Raw genomic sequence first — 13,930 nt, 5'->3', positions numbered from 1 at the left:
CACAATTTAGCAAAATAAGTACTGTACGCTGCCTAGTGCGCAGAGGACATACAAGGTAAAGTACAAGCCGAAAGCCACTCGTGCCATGCAGCCCCGGCGGGACACGGCTGCCCAGGCCGGCTCCCGCGCAGCCGCGTCCCGCTGCCCCTCGGCTGCCACTCACAACCTCCAAACTCCTCTCGGCTGGAGCCTTAAGCTCTGCTCCTCCCGCCCTGGCCTAACGTAGGCTCTGCTCAGCCACTGCCGCCTCCAGCCGCACAACCCACCTCTCCTCGGTGCTTTCTGCTGCATGACTTGTAAGGCATTATTAGTTTTCCGCTATTTTACCAATTGCAATGTTTAATATTGCCCTAAAAGGTTACATCCATGTCCTGTTTTGTTACAGACACTCACTGTGAGCCAGTGTTTCCCTCTCCCGCGCGGGGGTGTCGCTGTTCCCTGCTGTTAACACCAGAAACCCAGCTCCCCGCTCTCGGCTCGGCTGATCACGCGTGGTTTCTGGAGGATTCCTGCAAGCTTCACCTAGCTGATCTTAAACTACAATTAGTGATATAGACAGAAGCATGGCAATACCTGGAAAATAGTGAATTCAGTGGTGAAAGTGACTTTCTTTACCATGCTACATATTAAACAAACATTTATAGCAAACTGTGAAAATACACCTTTAAGGTTACTTGGGATTTCTGTACTTTACTGCTGGCAACAACAACAAAATATATTAAATGCCAGTCTTTGTAAGTGAAAATAATATTAAAAAAAGGTTAAGTATTCAGTGTAATGCATTTACATTTTTATCATGGGAAGGAACAAACACAAAAGGCTGCAAATAGGGTTTATATGCAGCAAGTTTGCACATGCACCCAAGGGATTTTTAAGAGGGTGAATAAACCCTGTGCTAAGGCCCAAACCACAACTGCTTCCCACCACCAGCTGAAAAGACTTCTGAACTACTTGTAATACAGTTACTTTTTCACCTTCTCTAACAGCCAAATGACCACATCACTGGTTCTTAGGGAGGCAAGATGGAAAGACAAATTTCCCTTGAACTGTGTCCACAAAAGAGGAAGATCGGGCCCTTTCAACACACAACGTGAGCGGAACACACCACAGTTATTTCAGTCCTAGACATCAAAGATGATTCCAAGTGCCAGTTGTAAAATAAAACAAAGTGAAAAACACCTTCATTTTGTTACAATAGTCAGAGGGGAGAAAAAGGAAGGGCTGGAGAGCCTCCGAGCTTGCCTAAACCATCACCTGGAACCACAAGCTGGCAGAAGTTGACATGTCAGTTCAAGAACACATCCCCCTTGAGAACACCACTGCAAAAGCATCCTCTCTGAAAGGCAATATTTAAGAAGGAATTTCCTTGCGTCTTGGAACAGAATATTGGAAAAGAACACTTCTTTCTGGTAAGCAACGTGTGTTTTATTTTTAATTGTGAATTTCTTCTTTTATAAGCAGTGCGGGCTTTAAGTTAAAAATAGTGATTCTGTGCCTTCCACAGGGAAGTCATTTACATCTGATTACAAATTAGGGATCAGATCCATGGTAGCTGCTGAAAACACAGGATTAGCACCTTTTTGGACATTAGTTTCTGGTTCTAACCTTAATAAGCCGTAACTTGAGGGGCTGGTTTGATTACTTGTTGCATTCATTTACATAATAAGACAAAACACTCAGTACGATCTGGTACATTCTAGTGGTTAATGGATTTTAAACTATGACAGTGTTTCTGCAGTGTGTTTGGCCTTTAGGAGTCACTCTTCTTTTTGCTCTTCTTCAGGAAGGAAGGAGTGCGGAACTTCTTTTTCTTTTTGGATGGGGACTTCCCCGGAGATTCATCACTACCTGCATCGGCAGCCGGCCCCTCCTCGGCTGGGGGTGTCACCGCTTCCTCAGCGGGTTGAGGTTGGGGTTCCTTGTTTTCCACTGCAGGTGATTCCGTTTGGCTTTTGGGCACATCTTCATCGCATCTCCCTTCCTCCTTTCCCAAGGGAGGGAAGCCGAGTGCTTCTGAAGGCTCATCAGGGGTGAGATCTGGGAGGGTTTGCTTGAAAGTTGCAGCATCACTGTCATCTTTGTACGTCTGGTCCTGCTGTCTCTCTAGTGGATGGACAGACAATGACAGAGTTTACGTGAGTGTCTCCAGAACAGAGAAAGCCGAGCAAGTTGATGGTGAGCGCTCTCTATAAAAGAAGCTGATATATTTACTTTGCAGAAAAGCCTTTGTAATAGGTCGCTTATCCTTTCTCTTTGGGCACAGAGACAGAAATAAGATATTGACAAGTTTTGTTTGTTTTTAAGCTTCTTACCACAGAAGAGATAAAGCTGAATTCCATCATGTGGGTGTAAACCAGCACGAAAGTAACTGCTCAGACTTCTCTCATGTTTTCTGTACAGCATTTGCAAGTGACATGAGATTTGAGTCCATAAGCAGGAATTAAACCTACAGTTTTCATTAGCATTCAAGAGAGTGTAATGGAACTCCGTATCTCGAGTATTTATCTTTCAGAGGGATAAACCCAATTGCTGGTTTGCAGTGATCTGATACATGCAGATCCATACATTTCTCAACAGTTGGCTTGCCAATTTTTCTCACAATGCTTGGATTTTTGTAATGCTCTTCCATGAGATCTAACAGATGTCACTTCAGAATACCATTTCCTATCACAAAGGCTTCACTTCTTTTGCAAGATATGAGTGTATGTTATGGATTCCTATATGTAAAACCCATATAGTTTATCAAATTAAATGAGCTTGGCAGGTTATGCAATACAGCTTTTATTTTTTAATGTCATATGATGTCTAACAACAAAACTCACCCGTGTATAAAGGAGCATCAAAAATCTCATGGTAACTGTCCAAAGGTGAATGTTACCAGTGCCTCTTCAATTGTGTTATGACATTTTCCTCCTTCACCACTACGCTTTAGAGAGGTTCTGTTTAAAGCTCCTCTTTGTCAATATATTACGAGCATTTTTTAACGTTCCCTGCGAGCTCCATCACTGTACTGGAGCTGGGAGGCATCTCGTCAGTTGTGTCAAACATATCCCCACTAATGTTACATAAGAAGGAATTTAGAGCAAAATCCAGGCCATACACACAGTAAGGCACAAAAGAAAGGCAACTGTTTTTTCCCCTTTAAAAAATCTTACTAATTTTACTTTGAAAAGACTGAAGGCTTTCACAAGAATCTACAGAAAATCCTTGCTTCTTTCCCATTTTTCCTATGGAAATGACAATGAGTATTCTTTTTATTTCTGCCAGATGGGATTAATAATCCTCTACCATATTTTAGAGGACTCTGTTTTGTGAATTCCTGCTAGAAAACCAGCACGTTTTATCTAGAGCACCATGAACTTCTAATATGTTAAATAAACAAAGCACGCTAGTGTTCAGCGCCAAACGCTCAGAATGCACAAGTTAGCAGTTTTAAAGTTATAGTGCAGGCAGGATTTAAAACAGGAAAGAAGAGAAAGCGATTATGTACATTACAAGCTGCCTCCTCAAGCTGTAGTTAACCCATGTATTAATACATATGTGACACACCTACAATTCTTCACTTTTTGGGTTTCACTGGACTTTTCAAGAATTGCCTGAAAGCATTAGCTGGCCCCATCTTTAGAATAGGTGTTGTATTAGATTGTCAGTTTTATTTTATCTTTTTAAAGAAGTGTAAAAGAAGGTTTTAAACCAAGTTTTTTAAAAGGGATTTGAAATCTTAACTAAGAAGCTGCAGGCTTCCCAACAGCATTTGCCAGTTGGACAAATGCCAACAGATGTATAAGTCACTAAGCCAGGACTGTTATCCTTCCCAGTCTGTCAAATGACCATCATCTTTACTAAACCGATTAACATGAAGCTGGAATCAAACAAATATCTGTTTATTTAGCTCACTAAGGGCAGTATTTTACTAGAATTAGGGAGCTGTACAAATTCCGCATTTGACAAAGCAAGCATACAATATGTAAACCCCCTGCTATTCTACGTGATGGATTTCAGTAACGTAACTAGGAAGGTTTAAAAACATGTTTTGCTGCCAAACCTAGTTACTGTTTAAGAACTCAGCAATACCTCAACATTTCTTAAGTTTTTTAGAATAACCGTGTCTACACCCATGCCCTCCCTTTATTTATACTGTGCAATGAGAATTTGAAAAGTAACATTAATACTAGTGTGTGTTTACAATTCATACTATTTATGAAAATAAAGGTTTATGGTTTTTTTTCCAACACAAACATGTGGACAAACATACAAAGTGGGCTATAGCTGAGTTAACACGAAATATGTTCCGACTTCTGCTACACTTAAATAGCAATAATATGAGGAAAAAAGGTTGGGAAGCAGCGGGATTACAGAGAACAATGTCTTTCAACAGAACTTCTGCAAGCCCAAGTCATCATGGGGTGAACTTCCAGTTACTTTCTAAAATAAGCTTTGTATGTTTGTCTTGCAAAACTTACACAACTAGAAGAGTTTGTGGAACACAACTGCCAGTTTAAAAGAGTTTTCAGGTTTTAGAACTTTATTAGTACCATCACAGGTGTCTACGATGTCATTTGACTTTCATATCTACGACAAACACACTGACCTTCGGATATAACAGGACATACAAACGGAAGGGGCCAAACGTCCTTATTACTTTAAAGTATAATCTGTTGTGGCCCTGCAGATGCAGCCAAAACAGCTGGAGAAGTTGCTGCCACCAAGTGCTCGCTGCTATTCCTTGGCTGGAATTCGCGTTTCGCTACAGCCAACACATTTAATGTAGGAGCAGTTCCATATCCACTTCTGTGCACAAGTCTGCTGGGGAAGTTTAAATCCACGTCAGCAGTAACACTTTTGCACTGGAATAGATCAGGAACCTTCTTCTATTCCATTACCAGGTGCAGGCAGTGTAGGCAGCAGCAAACTGTTGGGGCAGAAACTCCCAGACCTGTTCCAGCTCTATCTGACCGACAGCTCCAGACTATTCCTTCTTCAACTGAGGAATCGGACACACGGATATGGAAACACATGATGTCACTCTCACAGTCCTTTCAGAGGGGGAGCGCATTTAACGTAAGGTCTGTAACTACCTACAACTTCAGGAAATCAAGAACTAAAGAAATCAGTGTCTCAACTGAAAAAGCTTGCTTTAAAAAACAAAAAGCAAACCCAACAAAAACCCTTTAGTAAACAAAGACGCAAGAGTGAAGCAAAGCACATAAGCAGGTCAGAGTATGGAATGATACTTACTATGGTAACAGGTACTCTTTAGCATATCCATCTCCTGTTTGTAACGCAGCCACAAGAAGAAAAAAGCACAAGTAGAGAATCTATGCATTCATCACAGCCATTGTGTTAAGTTAAAAGAATGGTTGCAACCATTCTTATAGAAAACAGAATGAGATGAAGTAGTGAATGGAAGACTAACAGACAAGGGATATATCCAATGTACAAGGTAAAGGAAACAAGACAAAAATTAGATTACACCTGTTCAAGATTGTTATTTTATCCTTTTTTGAAGAAACTGTAGACTTCAGCAGCCCTACTCTCATTTTAGTAGAAACTATTACATAAGGTGAGCAAATAATGATAGTTAGATTCAAATTGAGTTGGAAAAAATATTTACTGAGGTGTAATCCAAGTACAATAATGTTTAAGAAATGTGCAATCAGCGAAGGAGATTTACCAAAGCATCTAAATTGGTGTCTGGTTCATCATTAGACACTATTTCATTTCATAAGAGCAATTCTTTCTCACAGAAAATGTAGAAAAGGGTAAATCAGTTGAGAAACACCAAGAGATGACAAGGCAATTCTGAAGAGATGAAAATTTGTCTTTATATTAATGCACACTTCTTTATTATTGTAAACATAACTCCTATTACACCCATAGCTCAGTGGCGTATATTTTAGGTAGCATAAAAACAAAATACAAGAAATACTTTACCATTATTAATCACTAGTTCCTATTTTTTCATGCGTCAGTCACTAACGATGCAGTTACTGGTTTCCCCTGGCCCCAAATCAGAAGAACGTACCTTCCTCTATTTTAATGGGCGTACTGGGAGGAGTGCGAGCCGAGGTGTGGTCAGGGGGACTTCTCTCTTTCTGTTGCCTGCCATCTTCTGAAGGTTCTGCAGATGCAGACAGAGAGAAATTAAAAGGGCAGACAAAAGATTTCAGCATGTGAGAAAACAAATATCTTTTTGTTCCACGCACACTAGATACAAATACATTTTTCTGAATCAAAATTGTGCCAGGATATTAAATAATACCAAAACAAGCAAAAGAAAATTAAGTGATATTAATGAAACTGTTGAAGTCACAGTTGTTTTTTTTTTCCTTAAGAGGGCATGAATAATGTAATTGTTTCTGAATTTATCATGCTGTTCTAAAGAAAACTTGTCAGGGAAAACCACAAGGAAGACAAACAATATGGGGGAGGGGGAAAGGCTATCAGACCTACAGAAAATAACACTCTTTTGCTTGCTTTGTGTTGCTGAAACTCTGAGTAAACAAAATCACATCCCAAAAGAAAAGACTGTACAGATAATCAGAGAAACATGCAGTAATCAAATGATTCAAAACAGATTTCACAATGGTTTGCACATTTGTTATTAGTAAGGAGGGCCCCCCTTGCTTCCAGGTTTGAACAGCCCTAGATCCACCGGAGAACATTAACGGAGCACACACCATTGGTCAGGAACACCAAAACGTGTTCCATCCAGTTCACCTAGCCAATTAACAGTGCAATCAGTCCCACAGATGAGAGGCAGCTGACAGAATCTCCAATTGGTGGGGTAAACAGGTTGTTCCTTAGATTGCAAGTGCAGCTGTACCACGTGAGCAATACCTGAGGCCTCAGCCAAAAGCTCAGGATCAGACCTTAGCGCTTTGACCACTGCGGTATGAAATTCCTTATGGGAGGACTTCTGCCCTTCTGGCTCTTCTCGGTTAAGGTGTGTGATGACTTGCTGCGTGGTCTGACAAGAAACCCATGCAGCAGCAAACCCAGTGTTATCTAAAGATTTAGACAGTGATACGTCATGATCCTGTAAAGTCTTCAGATCTGTTCCTTGAAAGGTTTTTGATCTGCCTTTCAAATCCAGAGATTTTTTTATCTGACGTACTGTGCTCACTGATGGTCTTATTTTTAAGCAGTGTACTCTGTTCCCCAGCTGGTGTCTGTCTCAGTAACACAGTCTATCCCTATTTTATATATATTCTAAGGCAGATGTAGCAATGTTACTGAGACAATAACCGTACGCATTAACAGACATAACAGCAATGTATCCCACCCCACACAGTCCAACACTTGATTAACTGAACACCCGAGCTGCAGTGGCTCCTACGTTGTCTCATCAAAGAGCAGAAGCAGGGAGCACACACTGCAAATGAAACGGCACTTGTGGGTCCTGTGTCACTCAAATTCAAAACCTAAAAACAGATGAGTGTCATTAAACATCAATCCTTAAACCTCTACAGATGTAAAGCAGGATAACCACTGCAGGTGCAGCAATGCTCTCTCTTTACAGCACAATTCTCATAATTCTGTGATAATTTAGAAAATCTTTTTGGGGAGAAGGCCCCAAAATGTGCCATTTCCAAGTAGCAATCAAATGTTGCTCTGTACTTCCCCATTCAATGGATTTCCACATCCGGAGTTTTCAATGAGTTAGAAAACTGAACTTTTGCTGCTAAAAAGCAACACCATTCTCTCAGCCTACACTATCTCTAGTGCTAAAGGCAACCAAGCAGAACAATCTGCAATACTTTGCCGTACCTAATCCCAAGAGCAGCAGTAACAACCATAATAAACACCTCACTTTGTCTACTAGAGTAATTTTTAAAAAAAGATCTATGCACTTTACAGAACACTCCATTAACACTTAGATCACATGTTCTATCTCCAAAATGCTTTTTAAATTTCTCATTCACACTGGCAAAACTGAAACGCACAAAAGGTGATTAATTTATCCATGGCCTGTGCAGGTAACCCAGCTTCCTGTTAGTAACAGACTTGCTGTTGTTACAGCCTATTGCAGATAGAACACACACAGAGAAACCAACCTTCTGGTCCCTTCTGCTTTCTTTCTACTTCTTTGCGATATTCCTCCAGTTCTCGATCAGTGAGTTTATTGAAGGGATTTGGTCCTGTTGTGCTCACTATGACTTTGGGTTGATATTCCTTCTCAATTATTGCCTTTGATGCAGTCACCAATTCTCCCTGACAAAAGAAAATTAAGATATATCTGCAATTGAGCAGTAACTTGCAGAACCCTGAGAAATACAAAAGCTACAAAGCAATCAAAAACAAACCAAAAAGGTAATCTAAAAACGGCTACATTTCTTTTCTTCAAGATTAAAAAAATCTATTACAAGATTTTTAAAAAGAATATTTATCTACAGCAGGTTAGTATAAAGGAGAAAACAGGTGTCATCAATTACTCTTACAGACACATCAGTGTTTCCACCAGGGAATATCCACCATTAAGCAGTAAATCAAACAGCAGCCAAACAGTCTAGCTGAATTATAGCTGAAGTCACAGAAGTATCAAGTTTCTTTTTCTCCCCACAAAAGAAACAGGATACCAGGCCCAACTGCACAGCAATCTGAGCACAGAATACCTGTACAAGTTCACAGCACTCGGCTCACAGGTATTTTTGTTTGGGGTTTGTTGCTTTGTTTTTTAGCAAGGGAAAAGCCATTTCTAGTAGCTGCTACATAGCTTTTTACAATAACATCTGTTAGATGTTATCTTGTATATGTCCTGGGTACACCAGATGAGCAGTTTATTAACAAGCAATACGTAACTACGGTTAACTGTAATCTTATACAAGTTAGCATATTTACATCGCTAACGTTTGTCAGACAAGCCACATAAAAAGTTATACAAATGAAAATAAAACATTAGCAATTCTAAGTACAGTAAGTCCCAATGGACAAAAGCAGCTGCATCACAGTTTCTCTAATGGTGAGGGGTTCAAGTTTTTCTTCTCTAATTATATAGTAAAGACTAAAGCCACTGGCTTTTCATTGTCTCGGATATGAAGGTGCTTGCCCGGAAAGCTGCTGTATCTTTCAGGTGGGTTTTTTAAGCATTTGGTTTTTTTCACTGGCTATACAGAACTCTACTGACACTAGTCTGGAAATGACTGATGTGTGGCTGGATCTCACATCATTCTGATACCTGAACTGTCTTCATTGTTGAAAAGAGGTACTTGAATTCCATTACCAAATAAGTGTGGGTTATGAATTGGCCCAAATCATCTTCATATTCAAATGTTAGTTGTACCAATATTTAAAAGAAAACATTAGCACAGTTCAAAAAGAAATAGCACCTGAACAAAGAGACAAACATTACATTCCACATCCATACTTGATGGGCAAGCGTGAGATCTTCACTGTAAAACTGAAGATGAAATTAGACAGAGTACTGTTTTGGATGCTAAGAGCTGTTTTGGACAAGTTATCAGCACTAAAATGGTGACAGGTAATAATGCCCAGATGGACCAAGGACCAGAGCAGTGCTGAAAGCCACATGAGATATCTCCAGAAATCTGGTCTAGAGCAATCCAAGAAGAGCTGCTGTCAGAATGTATGCTGCTCTTCAGGAAGCAGATACCAGCCAGAAGTACTGAAGAGCCAGCAGCTTAACACGGCTCAACTGTATGAGCCTGAAAGGAACCAGAGGAGGGAAACTTCTCTAGAACGTTACAGATTGCCTTTGATTCTCCAGAAAGTAAGAGGAACTCTCATCTCAGGTGCAGAACATCAGTGGAATGTCAAAAGCCTTTCAGCTATTTCCATTAAGCACCAGATGTGTTAGCACCAGAAAACCTCTAACCTGATTGCCACGGCTGTTCTTACCGGATAATGCATTAAAAAATTTACAAAAATGTCAACCTTTGTATAAATCCTATTTGTTTTGTAGCAAATGTAAAATACTCCCAAAGCTACAGGTCCCAGCTTTTAACGATGGCATAAAATTGGTGCCCATGGCAATTTCCTATTTCCCTCTCTGTCTCTGCCTGCCCTTCAAACTAAATATGTAGTTTTAACTGAAACGCAGCAATAAGTAGCAGGGGCTTGTCAAGCACTGATCTCAGGCAGAGTTTCTAGAGTTTTCTAGGATTACAAAAGTCAACAGAGGAACAAGACACACAGTGCACACTGGTATCCCTGGAATGTTTCAGAATCTTTAAATCTTATCTGCAAGTGAAATCCAAAACGACTGGGTAGAACAGCTTTCACATCAAACAAAATGTACTGAATGCCTATTGATTCAATAATGACAAACAGCAAGACCTGCAGTTTGCAGCATGACGAGTAACTCACTGGCATTATGTGTTCTCTTCCTTAAGAGAGTACTTTTGTTAACTTCTGGGAATAAAAGCAGCACAGCAAGCTTATCACATTCGCTAAATTAAAAAACAACAAATCAAAACCAAATACAAACAAAAAAACTCACCCGCAATCAATGTAAACAGTATTTGAACTAGCTGGGTGTCTTTGACCCAAGGGAAATAAGATTGAAAAAGATCAGCCGCAACAGTAAGCAGATTATGTATTACAAAGAAAAAGTACTTGTGATTTTGGACTGCAAAAGCAGAATTACATGAGAGACCAGAAAGACAAACTTTTGATCTGCTAAAAGCTGTTTCCAGATTAACGCATCCAGTTTTGCTGAGTATCAATAATATGGAAGCAGTTCCAAGGCCACTAATGAAAATTATAAGGGTAAGACTGACTGTAAGACTGATTCTATGGGGAAAATAGATTCTAATACAGTAGTATGTTAGTAAGTTCTGCAATGTGATTACTGTAAAACACGTACAAATCAAAGCAGCAGAGATGCGTTACTTCACAGAATAGGCCATAGGGCAGCCTTCCAAGAACTCAATGTACAAGACAAAATGAAGAGAGCAACACAACACGAAATATAGAGCGTAACATGGGACAGAAGGAAAATGAGTATAAAGGACTGAAGAGACAGTACAGGATGTATCTGAGTTTGTTAAATGGGATACTAAAGTAGACAAGACTTTGCAGAGCTACCAGCCTGTCCATGCCGTTCAGATTCCTATGAACATTCATAAAAACTGAACAAGCAAATGGGCCTGAGTTGCTTCCAGTACTACAGAGCCTGTAGAGAGCGAATAAACTCCCATATAAAAGATTGGCAGTCTGTTTCAACACAGGATGACATGCAAAAAACTAACATCCTAGTGATTTCACCTGGATTATGCTGGTACCAGTGTTATTTTGATGATGATTCTAGTACTATTTCGATGATTATTTGGAGTTTGACTGCATGTGTAAGCACCTGAATATCAACAGCATTTTCTCCACCCTAAGAAATCATGGATATATTACATTCATGAACAGAATCTATCTTCACTCCTGAGAATTTTGTAGGGGCACACTCTCCCACAAAGATCCAAAGGCCAAGTCATGTATAGCTAATGATATGCCATGTATCTTCACACTAAACTCCGACCTCACCTATCCTACAAGGAAATTTTAAATTACCAAGTCATTTTGCAACTGTTCCACCAAATGTTGCTTTTGGAGAGAAATTCCAAACTGCAGTGAGGTGACCATCATTTAACAGGCAAGCACTTCATCTTGTTCCCAGGGATAGTGTCAACAAACCTGGCACCTTACACATGCCAGTTTTTCTCTTAATCAGACAGCAGGTTCATAATAACTGTCAAAAGTTAAGAATTGCTCTTAACACAATCTGGCATAAATGCAGTGCCTTTATCCAAAAAACCAAGAGTCTTAAAAGTACTGTTCAGGTAGAAGTCACTATTAAAACACAGTGCCCCCGTCTGGGGTAGAACTGGGAGGCTTGTCATGAAGAACTGAGCCAGAATTTCCATTCTAAAGGAAGAGACAGGAAATGGGCAATTCCCCTTGTACTTAAAATTCTTGAAAATTAATGTGATTTATTTTTTTTCTTGAATGGTCATTGGGAAGAATAACCACCATTCCCTCTCATTCAGCCAAGACCACAGCAGAAGCTTAGTTAACCAAGTCTATAGTACAAATAAAAATTACATGATGCCCAAGGAGCTTGTGTTGCAAGGTGGCCAGGGCTTCTTCAACACAGACAAAGCAAGTGACAAGGCAAGGTGGAGAATTCACTGCTGCAGCCAGAGGCACAGACACTCCAAGCGTTACATGCATACTGTACACAAACAGGATCTTCTTCATCCAAAATAGTGTGCATTAGTATTTGAAATAAATCTCAACATTAACTGAAAACAATAAGTTTTAAGTGTGAACTGCAATCGGATGGAACTTTAATTGTAATTGAGTGTCAAATAATTTGCCAACTAAGAACTTGTCATTTTCTGGTACCTTAAAGTCCTTGATCTCCTCATGGTTTCTTTCAAAGTTTCACGTGAGTTTTATGTGGGCAGCATAAAATTGCTTATACTTCCTTTGTTCCACGATACACAACTGATGTTTGGCCTTATCTTTCTAGAAAATGTCTCTTTTGTTGTTGTTGTTATTTGTTCGGTTGAGGTTTTTGTGGGTTGGTTTGTTTTGGGTTCCCCCCCCCCCAACAGAAAATTATGAAGCATTCGGGTCACAATCCATATTAAGCTAATAAAATTATTAAATAGGCCACTCCTACTGTAATTAACATTGTGATTTACTATTACACAGTATTTCAAGAGGAAAGCACTTTCATGACACCACAAAAAAAGGAACAGATAATTTGGACATCTAAACCCTAATGAAAATTGTAGAACCAACAGATCTTTTGTTGGCTTCTTGCCATCTACAAAAATCCACGTAAAATATTTGACTAGTTTTATAGAAAAATGCCATTGTTCAAAAATCAAAATTGAATTATATTTTGCCCATCACTGATGAAAGAAACTGCCTGTGTTGTGATAAACAATGGATGAGTATAATAAAAACTGTTTTTCAGTTTGAAGGTATTATTAGGCAGCAAATAAAAGGCAGGCACTGCCTGGAAGAATTTGACATTGTTTTATTTTTCATCTTAAATTGGGAAGTAGTATTTTATTATTTTTCCTTTAAGAATATAGATAAAACAAACTGTAATCTGAAAAAGATCATTATCAAATTCTCAGTATGATACAACTAGCTGTAATATAAACTGGCTCGTTACACTAGGAAGTGTTCTAAAGTCAGGAGATTTGAAACAATTATGTAATTCAAATTATTCTGTAGGGGTTTGGTTTTGCTTTGTTTTGGGTTTTGTTTTTTATTAATGGGAAAGTTATTCTGATAATGAGATATTAGGCACGACTTAAATCAAGATTTCAGAATTCTGGATATAGCGGAGCAGCAAATACACTGATGCTTATTTACGCACTGTGCTTCCACGTTAGATCGCTTCTAAGAAACTCCTTCAAAACCTGGGAGAGAAATACAGCTAAGGACAGGTTGTTCGCAATGTGCAAACTGTTGTGTTTACTCAGCCTCAAGGGACTGCCCACCCTAAGCACACACACATCTCTGGAATTTATTCTGTATTTAAAGTATATTATGTAAGCATGATTACATGTTTGAAAGCCAATCAACTTTGGAAGTGCAGGGCATTACTCAGCAACTCCTGTGGACAATGCAGGAAGTTTTAAGGAAACAAGACGTCTAGCAATGTAGGATCAAAAGCTGACAGGGTTTGTCAGCATGACACCTGGAACATGTGGATATCTTCGGAATTACACTGATGTAATCAGGTTGAGTTTAGGCTAACTCAAAATGGATCTCAAATTAGAATAATTCAGTACTAATAGCATGTGCAGAGAAACCCACTATATGCAGAACCTAATCAGCACCTTAATATCAACAGTGTTTCCTCACCAGCTTCTATAGACAAAGATCAAAATCCTTAAATGATACTTTAATAGGATACAACCTGCTTGTATAGTTGCATATACATAATTTGGAGATCCAT

The 13,930-nt window shown here is 39.3% G+C and overlaps 1 protein-coding gene across 27 annotated transcripts in view; it reads right to left on the bottom strand.

Annotated features, from left to right (window-relative positions):
• Positions 1-1,442: 1,442 nt before the first annotated feature.
• The window catches only part of ADD1 (adducin 1), a 60,051-nt gene continuing 47,563 nt past the window's right edge, over positions 1,443-13,930 (bottom strand). For 18 of the 27 annotated variants that reach the window (XM_065060414.1, XM_065060407.1, XM_065060408.1 and 15 more), the window contains 3 exons: positions 8,058-8,214; positions 6,026-6,121; positions 1,443-2,103 (listed from right to left, as the gene is read on the bottom strand). In XM_065060414.1, the coding sequence (XP_064916486.1) occupies positions 1,751-2,103; positions 6,026-6,121; positions 8,058-8,214 (606 nt within the window). In that variant the 3' untranslated portion in view covers positions 1,443-1,750. Of the gene's footprint in view, positions 2,104-5,237; positions 5,273-6,025; positions 6,122-8,057; positions 8,215-13,930 lie in introns of those variants that run through there. The other 9 variants (XM_065060429.1, XM_065060422.1, XM_065060427.1 and 6 more) reach the window with 3 other exon arrangements.

Source organism: Columba livia, chromosome 4, assembly GCF_036013475.1.
Source record: "Columba livia isolate bColLiv1 breed racing homer chromosome 4, bColLiv1.pat.W.v2, whole genome shotgun sequence".
NCBI classification, from domain to species: Eukaryota; Metazoa; Chordata; class Aves; order Columbiformes; family Columbidae; genus Columba; species Columba livia.
The sequence above is the reverse complement of the archived record's forward strand: the minus strand, read 5'-3'. Positions and strand labels throughout refer to the sequence as shown.